The 15,584-nt window shown below is 41.4% G+C and overlaps 1 protein-coding gene across 4 annotated transcripts in view; it reads right to left on the bottom strand.

Moving 5' to 3' along the window:
- Positions 1-259: 259 nt before the first annotated feature.
- Positions 260-15,584, bottom strand: part of LOC116501371 (chromodomain-helicase-DNA-binding protein 1-like) — a 92,674-nt gene continuing 77,349 nt past the window's right edge. For 2 of the 4 annotated variants that reach the window (XM_032206879.1, XM_032206880.1), the window contains exons 28-35: positions 15,316-15,438; positions 14,839-14,964; positions 12,705-12,845; positions 5,510-5,688; positions 5,253-5,349; positions 4,426-4,483; positions 2,415-2,625; positions 1,271-2,201 (exon numbers count right to left, since the gene is read on the bottom strand). In XM_032206879.1, the coding sequence (XP_032062770.1) occupies positions 1,856-2,201; positions 2,415-2,625; positions 4,426-4,483; positions 5,253-5,349; positions 5,510-5,688; positions 12,705-12,845; positions 14,839-14,964; positions 15,316-15,438 (1,281 nt within the window). In that variant the 3' untranslated portion in view covers positions 1,271-1,855. Of the gene's footprint in view, positions 513-1,270; positions 2,202-2,414; positions 2,626-4,425; positions 4,484-5,252; positions 5,350-5,509; positions 5,689-12,704; positions 12,846-13,273; positions 13,532-14,838; positions 14,965-15,315; positions 15,439-15,584 lie in introns of those variants that run through there. The other 2 variants (XM_032206883.1, XM_032206882.1) reach the window with 2 other exon arrangements.

Consider the following 15,584-nt stretch of genomic DNA (forward strand, 5'->3'; position numbering starts at 1 on the left):
CTCTCAATCCATTCTCCACCTAGTCTGTATTTGTACTTGGATTGCCCTGAGCCAGGTGCAGGACCTTACACATGACCTTCATGAGGTTTGCACAGGCCCACTTGTCAAGCCTGTCGAGGTCCCTCTGGATGGCATCCCTTCCCTCCAGCGCATCGACTGCACCACACAGCTTGATGTCATCGGCAAACTTGCTGAGGTTGCACTCAATCCCACCATCCATGTCACTGACAAATACGTTAAACAGCACTGGTCCCAATACTCACCCCTGAGGGACACCACTCATCACTGTTCTCTACCTGGACATTGAGCCACTGACTGCAACTTTGAGTGCGACCATCCAGCCAATTCCTTAGCCACTGAGTGATGCGTCCATCAATTTAGAGACAAGGATATTGTGTGAGAAAGCACTGCATGCTTTACACAAGTCCAGGTAGATGACAGCAGTTGCTTTTCCCTTATCTACCAATTCTGTAATCCCATCGTAGAAGGCCACCAGATTTGTCAATTTGTTCCTGTAAACACAGTTAATCAGAAAAAATGCTCAACAAGTTGTAAAACAAGAAAAACTGAAGCAACAGAGTAGCTCCAACCACATGCCAGTGTAGACATTTATCTTCCCTAATTATGTTGTGTATTAAAATTTAGTACATAGAGTTTAATATTTTTATGGTTAAATATGAGAAACGTACACTGTAGAAAAATACCAGCTAAAAACAAGAGCCCACACACACTTTTAGTTTAAATTTAATTTGTCAGATAGATGTGATCTATGTACAATCAGTGTGCATTGTAACAATTCTATTAATAAAGTAATTCAAATCTTCTAAAATATTATCTGGCTGCATAGCACATTTGATGTTATTGCCCATTTTAAGAGGGAAAACAAATGGATGTACAATAAATTTTGGCTAATTTGATTCTTAAGTGTTCAGATATTGAACACTCCTCCTTTAAAACTAATGGACCGGAAAAAAAACTTTCCAGAACACAATTTAATTCAATATTTCTCATCATTTCATTACAACAAATCACGATATTGACAGTTTAATAGAAACAAACAAACAAACAAAAATGTATCTGAATTATCAAATAAAAAAGGGGCACAAAAGGAATAAAAATGTTCCCTTTCCCCATTTCTACATTCTGAGCAGTGGTTTCATCAAGATATTTTATTAAAAAGAATTAGCACACTGACTTTTTTTTCATACTTGTGACAAGAAGGCCTGAGCTGGTGGGGAAAGGAACAAGAGAAAAAAAAAAGTTAATTTAATTAATTTGCAGTGATTTATTTTCATTTATTTATTGTAAAAAGGCATTATTACAACTGATCACAGAAGAAATCCAGGCTATGTTACAGTTATAGATAAAGAATTTAAATATTCGAGCTTGTTATGAAAAGTGGCAAGGTGGTTGCAGTGTAAAATGTAAACATACAGTTTTGGAAAGTGAGAATTCTTTACTAAGAAAACAAAGCAAACTCCTCATTCCTTCTTGAAACATGACCATATGTCAGTGTTTAAAAATTCATTTATAAACAATTTAAACTGTGTTCAGCCTAAAAACAGTTTTATAAGATCCAGTCTTGATGGGATAGTGTTGAGGTCCCTGTAAAAAAAATAATAAAAAAATAAAAATAAAAAAAGAGAAAAAGTGCCACAACATTTGCAGCACTGTGCAGCATAAACTTTAAATACAAAAATATTTTTCTTTTGTTGGGATAACAGACCTTGCATCCTGGGAAGAAGTAACAATACTGTTACTGATAGAATATCCAGTCTTTCAAGTCACATAAGGCAATTACTGTGTTAGCTTACTGTATATGGCTAAAAGAAGGTCCAGAAAATGTCAGTCTTTGTTATGTTTTTCGGCTACTCCATGTATGTTCAGGTGTATTTTTGTGATCTGATGAGTGTTCAAATGGAGATCTTGAACCATAAGGAGACTTCTGATCTAATGGTGACCTTGAGCCACTACCAGAAGCTCTGTGGTCCATTTGCCAGTCTGAGTGGTACCTATAATCTCTGGAAGATTTATGATGGCTGTACTCTGAAATTGAACAGGGATCTGAATGCATCCTGTGGTCTGAATGGGAATGGTGATCTGAATAAGGCCTACTATCTTTTAAACTTCCTTCTAGGTTTGACCTGTGATCTCTGCTCATGTGGTCATCCAACTTCCTATGTTTACTATCACTATAGTATCTGAAACAAACAAACAAAACACCAGTATATTAGTATTACTGAATACACGGTAAGAACTACAATTATGTCAATTCAACAGAACTGCATTAGAGAGCTTTCTTTGCAATTCTGTATTAATCAAAACAAAACAAAACAAAACACTTTGTTGCTTACTACAAGCAGGTTACAGGAAGGGAATTCTTAAGAGACTTTACAATAGCTGAAGCAACTTACCTGCTGTCTTGTTTGTAGTGATCCCACTCTCTATGATCTTTTCCATTGCTGAAGGCTGAATACGGCCTTTTCCTAGAGTCAGTTTTCTTATAAGCAGCTCCCTGATGCCTGTCCTTATGATGATCATGGTATTGTGACAAATGTCTATCAGAAGAATAACTGTCCCTGCTACTGTCATCATGGTTTGTATTCTCTTTAATTCTTTCAACATCTGTTTAATAAAGTAGACAAAGGTTATAAGCCTTAAAGGAACCCTCAGGAAGTTTGCAGATGACACCAAGTTGGGGGGGAGTGTCAATCTGCCAGAGGGTAGGAAGGGCCTGCAGAGGGACCTGGACAGGTTGGATCGAAGGGCAGAGGCCAGTGGGATGAGGTTCAACATGGCTAAGTGCCAGGTCCTGCACTTTGGCCACCTCAACCCCATGCAATGCTATGGGCTTGGGACAGAGTGGCTGGAAAGCTGTGCAGAGGAAAAGGATCTAGGGGTGTTGGTAGATGCTCGCCTGAACATGAGCCAGCAGTGTGCCCAGGTGGCCAAGAAGGCCAATGGCATCCTGGCTACTATCAGGAATAGTGTAGCCAGCAGGACCAGGGAGGTGTTCATCTCTCTGGACTCAGCTCTGGTGAGTCCGCACCTCGAGTACTGTGTTCACTTTTGGGCCCCTCACTTCAAGAAAGACATCGAGGCCCTGGAGCATGTCCAGAGAAGGTCTACAAAGCTGGTGAAGGGTCTGGAACACAAGTCTTCTGAGGAGCGGCTGAGGGAACTGGGGTTGTTTGGTCTGGAGAAGAGGGAGGCTCAGGGGAGACGTTATTGCTCTCTACAACTACCTGAAAGGCAGTTGTGGGGAGCTGGGGGTAAGCCTCTTCTCCCAGATAACTAGCAATAGGATTAGAGGGAATGGCCTCAAGTTGCACCAGGGAAGTTTCAGGTTGGAAATTAGGAGACATTTCTTCTCAGAAAGAGTAGTCAGACTTAGGAACAGGTTGCCCAGGGAGGTGGTGGAGTCACCATCCCTGGGGGTGTTTAAGGAAAGGTTGGACGTGCTGCTTAGGGACATGGTCTAGTGGGTGATATTGGTGGTAGGGTGATGGTTGGACCAGATGATCTTGGAGGTCTTTTCCAACCTTAATGATTCTATGATTCTATAAGGAAGTCTTATACACTATACATTTTTCTTCACCTAATTCAAACAGCATTTCTACCTGTCAGATTTAAAGCAATATGAAAATGACAGTATCATTTGACAGAAACAAGATCTAAACAGTTTAAAGACAAATGCACTAATGTGAGTGAACTCAGAGAGACCTCAGAAGTAAATAGAAGGCATGCAAGCTAGGAATATGTAGGGCTGAGAAGCTAAGCTTTTCAGCCTTATAAACTGAATGGAGAGTATGAGTGTGGTCCAAATGAGAGGTGAGTAGAGGCCTTCAACAGTGCACTTTTAGACAGAATGGTTGGAAGTTCCTCTCTAAGGAGAGAGAGCCGTAGCATGAACGTCAGTTCTAAAGGTACAACTTATTAATGAAACATATTATGTTCATTTTAAACCAATGATAACATACTCAAGTTTTACATGACATGATATAAAAATAAGTATTAAAAGAAGGTAAGTGTGGGAGCATAGAAAAACTGATTTTGTCAACAATAAAAGACATCCCATATTTCCTGAAGTCATGGTGACATTACAACTGCTACAAATATGCACAGAGCCTCCAAGAAGTTTACAAGTTTTGAGTAGGCCTCTCTCCCTTGCCAAAATTAAATACAAATATTTGCTTTTTATTTATTTTAAAAGAACGGCCAAATAACTTGCTACTAAAATCAGGAAGTACCAGGTTCAGTCTCTGCTCAGTTGAATTTCATCAGCAAATTAGTGAAGTTATGCCAAGACAGCCTATCCCTATTATATCGAGGAATATGGGAGTTCTAGGAAACATTTTTAAAACTTATTTCATTTTACATCCCACATTTAAGGTACATAGCACAAGAATACACAAGATTTCTTACCTGGATTTCTAATTACTTGTGTATTCACATTGCTGCTAATGTTCTGATCATTATGTTGCTGAAAGAGACAAGTACAGAAACTGTAATTGATAAATCCCAAAGTTGCATCTGAATTCTTCAGAAAATATCCTAACAAAATAGACTAGTTTACAATGAACAGAAAAATACACTTCAAGTAATCATTTTGTTATTGTTCCTTTGTTGTGGTTTAACCCAGCCAGCAGTTAATCACCACACAGCCTCCCCCCGCAGTGGGAAGGGGGAGAGAATTGGAGAAAAGTAAAAGCTTGTGGGTTGAAATAAAGACCGTTTATTAGAACAGAAAAGAAAAGAAAATAATAATGATAATGATAATGATAATAGTATTACTACTACCAATGTGTACAAAATAAGAGATGTACAATGCAGTTGCTCACCACCCGCTGACCAATGCCCAGCCTATCCCCGAGCAGCAGTTCCCCCCACCCTGGTCAGCCACCCCATATTAATTGTTCAGCATGACATCAGATGGTATGGAATATCCCTTTGGCCAGTTTGGGTCAGCTGTCCTGGGTCGGTCCCCTCTCAGCTCCTGCTGCACCCCCAGCTTCCTCGCTGGCAGGACAGCATGAGAAGCTGAAAAGTCCTTGGCTTAGTGTAAGCACTGCTCTGCAGCAATTACAATATCGGTGTGTTATCAACATTATTCTAATCCTAAATCCCAAACAGAGCACCCTACCAGCTACTAAGATGAAAATTAACTCTATCCTATCTATTAAATTGATAATCTAAAAAAAGTTATAATAATTAGAATACATATTTGTATAGAGAGAGTTTTAAAGTATTACCTGAGATTCTTGGCGTTTTTTGATTGCATGTTTATACAGTTTGTGCAGCTTTCTGGCATCAAATTCTGTAAACTTGGAGACAAAAATCCACAAGTTTCTGAGGAGAAAGAAAGAGAGGTTATAATTCTTCCATATATTAGTTTTTCATGTACAATACAAGAGAACGCAGACTTATATTATTTCAACTTTACTTCAGTAAACTGAAATCATATTATGGATTTTCCTTTTTCCAATAAAAATTTTGTAGAATAACTTACTTTCTCCATTGTTTAATTTGTTCAGGATTTGGGTACTCCTTTAGACATTCAGTAATATGGTCCCCAATTTTGATTAGGCACTGTCTAGTATGTTCTAGCTGTTCCCTTTCAGAAAGGCCTTTCTCTGGTCGATCCAGTTGTTTCAATGCTGCTTTGACAGGCCTCATTCTTTCTTTGCACTGTAAAATGGAAAAAAAGAAATACATTAATTCAAAGGGGAAAAAAAATCTAAAACATGACCCACCCTTACTGTGCTATTTATACAGGCAAAAACAGTACTGATCTAAGCCAAATGAAAAAGACTTCACTCACAGCCCATTACATTTAGTTTTACAAGAGGTTTAATTTGGAAAAAAAAGTATTTGAAATCAAGTAGAAAATTTATTCTTATATTAGATTATATACATTAGATTATATGCAACACAGATATTAAATAAAACACTAATTTAATATAAAAAAAATAAAAGGGAAAAGAATTATTATAATGCATTTTTAAAATCATGGGTTTAACAGCACGAGTATATCAGACAAGACTTATATTACTTTTTAGGACCTTGAAAGCTATACAAACTCAGTGTCAAGATTCAGTATATTTCAAGTAGATACTTTCTGAAACAATTAAACTTGGCATTCAGCAGAAGATAAGCATTCCTTCTCTGAGCAGTTTATAAGCCCTTGTTCTATGCAGATATTAAGAGAAACTAACATATCTAGGATAAAGATATGAACGACATACGAACAACTCCTCTGACGGCAGTCTCCCGTTAGCTAGGCTGCAATGGTCTCCACCAGGCACGGTGCTCTCTCCAGGAAGTCAGTACACACCCAGACTGACTGCCCATCCAAAAATGCAGCAGTTCAGGTCACTGGATGCGGGGAGTGTCTGAGCCTGTTGCTGCCATCAGCGGGAGGCAGAGAGACTGTGTGCATGAGGTGCGAGCAAGTGGACGACCTGGTCCGCATGGTGGCAGAACTCAAGGAGGAGGTGGAGAGGTTGAGGGCTATCGGGGAGTGCGAGCGGGAGATAGACTGGTGGAGCAACTCCCTGCAGGGCCTGAAGGAGAGGTACCGGGGTGAGACACCCCAAATGGGGGTGGACCCCCTGCCCTGTCACCGTCGGGCAGAGGGAGGGGACCTGGGAGTTGAGGAGGAATGGACACAGGTCCATGCTCGATCTCGCAGGCGATGCCCTCCCCTTCCGGCCCTGCCTTCCCAGGTGCCCTTATACAACAGATTTGAGGCCCTGGAGCTTGAGAGACCCGTGGGTGAGGATGAGGTAGGAAGCCTACCCAGGAGGACGCCTAGGGCGAGGAAGTCGACTCCACGCCTCAGGACTGCCTCCACCAAGAAAGAAAGAAGGGTGATTGTTGTAGGCGACTGAATCCCTTCTCAGGGGAACAGAGGGCCCTATTTGTCGGCCTGACCCTACCCATAGGGAAGTCTGCTGCCTCCCTGGGGCCAGGGTCAGGGACGTTGCCAGGAAGCTTCCCAACCTGGTTCGCCCCTCTGACTATTATCCTCTTTTGATAGTCTAGGCTGGCAGTGACGACGTTGAAGAGAGAAGCCTCAAGGCTATCAAGCGGGACTTTAGGGGGCTGGGACGATTAGTGGAGGGAGCGGGAGTACAGGTGGTGTTTTCGTCCATCCCTACGGTGGCAGGGAGGGGTACAGAGAGGACACGGAAAGCCCACCTGATAAACACGTGGCTCAGAGGCTGGTGCCAGCACAGAAATTTTGTTTTTTTTGACCATGGGGCGCTTTACTCGGCACCCGGCCTGATGGCCGCAGATGGGTCCCTATCTCTAAGGGGAAAACGGATCCTAGCCCAGGAGCTGGTGGGGTTCATTGAGAGGGCTTTAAACTAGGTAAGATGGGGGATGGGGCTGAAATAAGGCTTGTTGGAGCTGTGCCAGGGGGAACGATGGCAGGGCCAGGGGAGAAGGCAATGGCCCAGCTGAAGTGCATCTACACTAATGCACGCAGCATGGGTAACAAACAGGAGGAGCTGGAAGCCATCGTGCAGCAGGCAGGCTACGACTTGGTTGCCATCACGGAGACATGGTGGGACCACTCTCACGACTGGAGTGCTGCAATGACTGGCTATAGGCTCTTCAGAAGGGACAGGCAGAACAGAAGGGGTGGTGGTGTGGCTCTCTATATTAGAGAATCTTTTGATGTTGTGGAACTCGAGGCTGGGAATGATAAGGTTGAGAACCTGTGGGTTAGGATCGGCGGGAAGGCCAACAAGGATAGCATCCTGGTGGGGGTCTGTTATAGACCGCCGAACCAGGATGAGGAGACGGATGAGGAGTTCTACAGGCAGCTGACAGAAGTTGCGAAATCATCAGTGCTTGTTCTCGAGGGGGAATTCAACTTCCCTGACATATCCTGGAAACACAACACAGCCGAGAAAAAGCAATCTAGGAGGTTTCTGGAGAGCGTGGAAGATAGCTTCCTGACGCAGCTGGTTAGTGAACCTTCCAGGGGTGGTGCCCCGCTAGACCTTCTCTTCACAAACCGAGAAGGACTGGTGGGAGATGTGGTCGGAAGCTATCTTGGGCAGAGTGACCACAAAATGGTGGAGTTCTCTATTCTTGGCGAGGCTAGGAAGGGGACCAGTAAAACTGCTATATTGGACTTCCGGAGGGCTGACTTTGAGCTGCTGAGGACACTGGTTGGCCGAGTCCCTTGGGAGGCAGTTCTGAAGGGCAGAGGAGTCCTGGAAGGCTGGGCGCTCTTCAAGAAGGAAATCTTAATGGCACAGGAGTGGTCCGTCCCCACGTGCCCAAAGACAAGCCGGCATGGAAGAAGACCGGCCTGGGTCAACAGAGAGTTGCAGCTTGAGCTTAGGAAAAAAATCTTTTTTTTTTTAATCTTTTTTATAATCTTGTTTATAATCTTTGGAAAAAAGGGCGGGCCACTGAGGAGGACTATAAGGATGTTGCGAGGCTGTGCAGGGACAAAATTAGAAAGGCCAAAGCTCATCTGGAGCTCAATCTGGCTACTGCCGTTAAAGACAACAAAAAATGTTTTTACAAATACATCAACGCAAAACGGAGGACTAAGGAGAATCTCCATCCTTTACTGGATGCGGGGGGAAACCTAGTTACAAAAGATGAGGAAAAAAAGGAGGTGCTTAATGCCTTCTTTGCCTCAGTCTTTAGCGGCAATACCGGTTGCTCTCTGGATACCCAGTACCCTGAAAGTAGGTAGCTGGTGGAAGGGGATGGGGAGCAGAATGTGGCCCTCACTATCCATGAGGAAATGGTTGGCGTCCTGCTACGGCACTTGGATGTACACAAGTTGATGGGGCCGGATGGGATCCACCTGAGGATACTGAGAGAACTGGCGGAGGAGCTGGCCAAGCCGCTTACCATCATTTATCAACAGTCCTGGGTATCGGGGGAGGTCCCAGTTGACTGGCAGCTAGCAAACGTGACGCCCATCTACAAGAAGGTCCGGAGGGCAGACCCGGGGAACTATGGGCCTGTCAGTTTGACCTCAGTGCCAGGGAAGCTCACGGAGCAGATTATCTTGAGAGTCATCGCGTGGCACTTACAGGGCAAGCAGGCGATCAGGCCCAGTCAGCATGGGTTTATGAAAGGCAGGTCCTGCTTGACGAACCTGATCTCCTTCTATGACAAAGTGACGTGCTTGGTGGATGAGGGAAAGGCTGTGGATGTGGTCTACCTTGACTTCAGTAAGGCTTTTGACACTGTTTCCCACAACATTCTCCTCAAGAAACTGGCTGCTTGTGGCTTGGACTGGTGTACGCTTCATTGGGTTAGAAACTGGCTGGATAGCCAGGCCCAAAGAGTTGTGGTGAATGAAGTCAAATCCAGTTGGAGGCCAGTCACTAGTGGCGTCCCCCAGGGCTCGGTGCTGGGGCCAGTCCTCTTTAATATCTTCATCGATGATCTGGATGAGGGCATCGAGTGCACCCTCAGTAAGTTCGCAGATGACACCAAGTTAGGTGCGTGTGTCGATCTGCTCGAGGGCAGGAAGGCTCTGCAGGAGGATCTGGATAGGCTGGACCGATGGGCTGAGGTCAACTGTATGAAGTTTAACAAGGCCAAGTTCCGGGTCCTGCACTTGGGGCGCAACAACCCCAAGCAGAGCTACAGGCTGGGAGATGAGTGGTTGGAAAGCTGCCTGGCAGAGAAGGACCTGGGAGTGATGGTTGATAGTCGGTTGAATATGAGCCAGCAGTGTGCTCAGGTGGTCAAGAAGGCCAACAGCATCCTGGCTTGTATAAGAAGCAGTGTGGCCAGCAGTGCAAGGGAAGTGATTGTCCCCCTGTACTCGGCTCTGGCGAGGCCGCACCTCAAGTACTGTGTTCAGTTTTGGGCCCCTCGCTACAAGAAGGACATCGAGGTGCTTGAGCGGGTCCAGAGAAGGGCGATGAAGATGGTGAGGAGTCTGGAGAACAAGTCCTACGAGGAGCGGCTGAGGGAGCTGAGATTGTTCAGCCTGGAGAAGAGCAGGCTCAGGGGCGACCTTATCGCTCTCTACAGATACCTTAAAGGAGGCTGTAGCGAGGTGGGGGTTGGTCTGTTCTCCCATGTGCCTGGTGACAGGATGAGGGGGAATGGGCTAAAGTTGCCAGGGCTGTTTTAGGTTGGATGTTAGGAAGAACTTCTTTACCGAAAGGGTTGTTAGGCATTGGAACGGGCTGCCCAGGGAAGTGGTTGAGTCACCATCCCTGGAGGTCTTTAGAAGACGTTTAGATGTAGAGCTTAGTGATATGGTTTAGTGGAGGACTTGTTAGTGTTAGGTCAGAGGTTGGACTCGATGATCTTGAGGTCTCTTCCAACCTAGAAATTCTGTGATTCTGTGATAAAGCTACTTTAGGTATGCCTAAATTAGCAACAGCGTACAATACAGATGTACCCATATATACATGTAATATGTGTGTTCCTGAATTTTCACACTAATTCAAATGTATTAATAATAGATGGAGATAAACCAGTAAACATGTTTTAAATTAAATACGCTTGCTTGGAAATACCATCCAATCACAACAGCAAGGCAGACAGATGAAATGCATATTCTACCTGTCACATGGCAGAGAAGTCAAATGAGTTGGCCTCTACAACCCTCATCAGTATATTTCCATTTGATAAGATAAACATACTAATTAGACTGCATCTGACTATGGCTTAATGATGATTATACATTCCAGAAGAGAGGGCCTGTCCAAAAACGTTCTATACACAAACAAATTAGAATTGTTCCCACTATGGAAAAGAGGCAAGTCTGTATATCATAGAAACATACATTCAAAGAACGGTTTGGGTTGGAAGGAACCTTAAAGATCATCTAGTTCCAACCCCCCTGCCATGGGCAGGGACACCTTCCACTAGACCAGTTTAATCAAAGCCCCATCCAACCTGGCCTTAAACACTTCCAGGGATGGGGCATCCATAACTTCTCTGGGAAACCCGTTCCAGTGCTTCACCATGCTCACAGTAAAGAATTTCTTCCTAATATCTAATCTAAATCTACCCTCTTTTAGTTTAAATCCATTACTCCTTGCCCTATCTCTACACTCCCTGATAAAGAATCCCTCCCCAGCTTTCCTGTAGGCCCCCTTTAGGTACTGTAATGTTGTTATAAGGTTTCCCTGGAGCCTTCTCTTCTCCAGGCTGAACAACCCCAGCTCTCTCAGCCTGCCTTCATAGGAGAGGTGCTCCAGCCCCTTGATCATCTTCGTGGCCCTCTTCTGGACTCATTCTAATACTTCTCTGTCCTTCTTGTACTGAGGGCCCCAGAGCTGAACACAGTACTCCTTCCTCACTGCCCTCAGGATCCTAAATTGCACCATTTCATGGTCACTGCAGCCAAGGCTGTCCTTGAATTTCACATTCCCCACCAGCCCCTCCTTGTTGGTGAGAATGATATCCAGCATAGCACCTCTCCTTGTTGGCTCCTCTATCCCTTGGAGAAGAAAGTTATCATCAATGCATTCCAGGAACCTCCTGGATCCCGAATCAAAACTGAGGGCATTTGAAGAACATCTCCGCTCCCCTATCAACATCAAGGGATAATTCAGAAATCAGTGAAGCTGCTGTTCCATTGCCAGTTCATGCCATTGATTTATTAAACAGTTACATTATATATTGCACTAACCACAGATTAAAGCAGCCTTTTAAAGACAGTTTACAGAGTGCATTGCTTAAGTTAATGTAGAGGTGATCAGAGAAGCATAACTATACATGGGAATCAAGTGATTTTCGGTCACCTAGCCACATATAAGATATCCTGGAAGTCATGGACAATTTGCTTATAATGTTTAGATTAAAAAAACAACAACAAAACAAACAAAAATAAATCCCCCAAACCCACATACATAAACTGGTCAGTTACCATACTGATGAGAAAACAAGATAATTTGCCTCTCACAGTTAACATTACAGTAGATCCAGTAGACCCATCTGGCAGTAGCAGACAACTGTTGAAAACTGAATGATAGAAGTTCCACAGCAGAAAATTAGCTGCTCAGAATAACTCCTTGACACCTTTCCAAAGGTCCTAATCAACCTATAAAATTGTATAGGTTGAGTTTACCTAACATTTTTTCTTCCAATATTGATACTGTTGTAGTCAAAAGTAGTGATTTAATAGTTTTTATTTTATTTTATTTTATTTTATTTTATTTTATTTTATTTTATTTTATTTTATTTTACTTTATTTCAGAGAGATCAATCACTCTGACAAGATATTTCTAAGGACTTTTGGATTTGTTACTTCCTGTGTCTAACACAGGAAGTCTGTAATACTTCAAGATCAACTTTGAAACTTAATTTTTCTCATTCGCTTACAAAGAACAAAAGGGTATTTGATAAGGTCAGGCCAGTGGCTACAACAACTGTGTTAAAACTCATTTGTTTCTGTCCTTTAAGGACACGAGTTATTCTTGATTATGGATCTTCATAGTCTGTATTTTAAAACTATTCAGTGCACAGGCCAATGGACAAATATTCTTCACTATACTGCAAAAATAGAATAAAACAAAACTGCTGGCCCAAAAACAAAACTGATTTTAGTATAGTATAAATAATCCTTCATTGTTCTGAGATTTTACTGACAATAGATATCTTTGTTATAATGTCTAATTAGCAGAATCAAGAACATCCAAAATTGTGTTCATTTAGAATATCAAGTGTAAACACTAAGTTATCAACAAGAGACTTACCACACTGAATGTCTTCTGATCCAGTTCTTCAGATTCTTCAGATATAGGAACTGGTTCACTAGTTGCAGTAATATGAACTGGAATATCCAACGATGGAACTTTTTTATTTTTTTCTTTATTTTCAGATTTGATTTCATTTACCTAAGAATAAATATGAAAATGTATCTGATCAGCAAACCTTATTTTTCGACTGGAATTATACTGTAATTAGGCAATCACCATAATTACTGCATTCTCTTCAGTTATAGCAAGAAAAATATATTCTGACATGCAATTATGGTACATTTTATTTTCTCTCTCTGAGGGATGGAGAATGAGAATGGAAAAGTTATGAGTTTCTTATATTACTTGCATTCACGGTCATTAAGCTATGCATCTTTAAAGGGGCAATTTCCCATTTCATTTGTCTGTCTTTGTAGTTGCAAGTGGTAAAAATAAAATTTCAAATGACGCAAAAGATTTCAATGTAATGACAACTGTGAAGTGATCCAAAATACATTTTCAACTCAAAATCATTCACAAAAGCTGGTGGCCTTTTCTAGTGCTATAAGAAAAGTAAACCTAGTTACCTTCTCTTCCTTTACTTCTTTTTCTTTCTGTGTGGATTCCTTTACTTTGTTTTCTCTCTTTTCTTTAATATATTTAAATTCTTTCTTATCCTCCTTTTCTTTTTTCTCCCTTTTCAAATCCCTCTTAATTTCCTTTTCTTTTGTCTCTCTTTTTTCTTCAGCTTCCTTTTTTATACCAATATCTGGCTCATGCTTTTCTTCATTTTCTTTTTCTGCTTTTACTTTTTTATGCGGATGTTTCACTGAAACAATCTCATCCTGTGATACACAAGCATATATATCACATCAAACTGATTTCTTAGCTATACAAGTTTTGTAACCATAAAATAAAAATTTACTTTTTTTGTGTGTGTGTGTGATTTCTTAGGTTTATTACCTATCAACTAGAGCTGGATACAGTTGCAAAGAAAAATAAGGACTACTTACTAATTTCCTTGATGTGACACAAAAAAAGTACTGATTGGGCAGTAGTAATGGGGGTGAGAGATTAAGCCCATTTAACTTTCATATCCCCAAAGAAATCTGCCCCTGTAAAAGGTAGTTAAGCTTTAAAGAGCTAAAAGCAATAAGGAAGTAGGCATCAGAAAACAGCTGATTTTTGAGGGCACTCAAGTGATGGTGAGGATAAAAGACCTCTGTTCTGTTTAGCTTTCTTCTAGTAACTTTTTTACTGACCACAAATTAAACATTCACAGTCAAAGGAAAAGGGAACAGAGTTCCAACTTGCTCTTTTCCAGAGGTGTTCTGAAGAATCTGGTGTTCTTTTATCTACCTTCAAAGTCACAGAATTAGGTGAGCAACATGGCCAGCCCCTAGACTTCATCATCTCTAGGGAACCTGCTTTGGCAGGGGGGTTGGACATGATGATCTCTTGAGGTCCCTTCCGACCCCTACAATTCTGTGATTCTGTGATCTGTTTTGTCCCCTGTCCCCCCCCCCGTGATTTCTGCTGTGTGATAGATTTAAATAAGTAACCCAACAAAAGCAGAGGCCTAAAGGAATTAATTGGAAGTAATAAAAATATAAGAAAGTTAAGTAGTCTATTAGAATAATGAAACCCTTGACATATACAGGAACATTCACTTGTATGTATCAAAACATCATTTATTCATGCTGTGCTTTCTAATCAAGCTTGATTTTTTTTCCTGAGCCTGGAAAAAGTTGCTACCTGAAGAATCATTATCAGTAGTAATAACGGATTAGTCAGAAACATTGGAGTATTTATGATATGAGTTTTCACGTTACATTAAAATTACATTTCTAGCAGATACAATGCTCAAGTGTTTAAAGAGCATTGAAATTGCATGATGTCACTTGTAATTGGACTACAACATTCTTTTAGGACATAATAATTTGGACAACTAATCATAAATGCCTCAGCTACAGACTTATCATTAAATTAAAATAGATACAGTCTTCCATGTGATTATATTGATGCAATTTTATTTGCCACAGAAGGAGAATGCCATTCAAGTGTTTCAATTTTATTAAATCAAACAGAAGATCAAATTGAAAGTGTTACTAATAAAGAACTGAATAACCCATACCATATGAAAGATGTTTACCTCGTTATCTTCACCAGATTTTTCTGAGGGTGGTGACGAGGAGTCACTTTTTATTTCTTCTTTTATTTTTGCAGCCTTTGTTGCTTTACTCTTCTTACTTCTTGTTTTCCTCCTCTTTGAATTGCCCTGAATGCAAATAGGTACCTTTATTATGTGAACTGACAAGTATCTGCACCATAGTTACAGAAAAAATTGTTTTTATGTTAAATAAAACATTAATTTTATTTGTTAACACTAACGACTAATACTGTTCTCAGGACTGGAGACTGAACCTAGCGCAACAGTAGAGTATATATACAAATAAGAGGCAATAAAATAATATTAAACTTGCAATTCATTCCTCGAGTTAGTCTCATATAATGTGATTAGCAATATGGAGAAAATTGCACAAAGAGTAGAACTAAGGAAAAAGAAGGATCTATTGATATGCCCATAAGCATAATGTTATCTTGCTACTGAATGTCAAGATTTACTTACTGCACTAGCAAGTCTCTGTGCTTCCTTTCTTGCAAGGTCTTTATTCAGTAATTTAATGAGGTAGTCTGCACGGGTCTGTAACTGCTTGGCCTGGGGTTTCTTGTCCGGATCATCAGGTAAAATCTGAAGAGAGCAATGGTGGTATCAACTATAAGTACACATTATCAAAATTGGAAGCTGCATTTAAAAAAAAAAACGTAGAAAACCAATTCACTCCAACTACACCTGGCAAACATAACAGCATACTTGAAGGAATGTATAATTTCTTG

Source organism: Aythya fuligula, chromosome W, assembly GCF_009819795.1.
Source record: "Aythya fuligula isolate bAytFul2 chromosome W, bAytFul2.pri, whole genome shotgun sequence".
NCBI classification, from domain to species: domain Eukaryota; kingdom Metazoa; phylum Chordata; class Aves; order Anseriformes; family Anatidae; genus Aythya; species Aythya fuligula.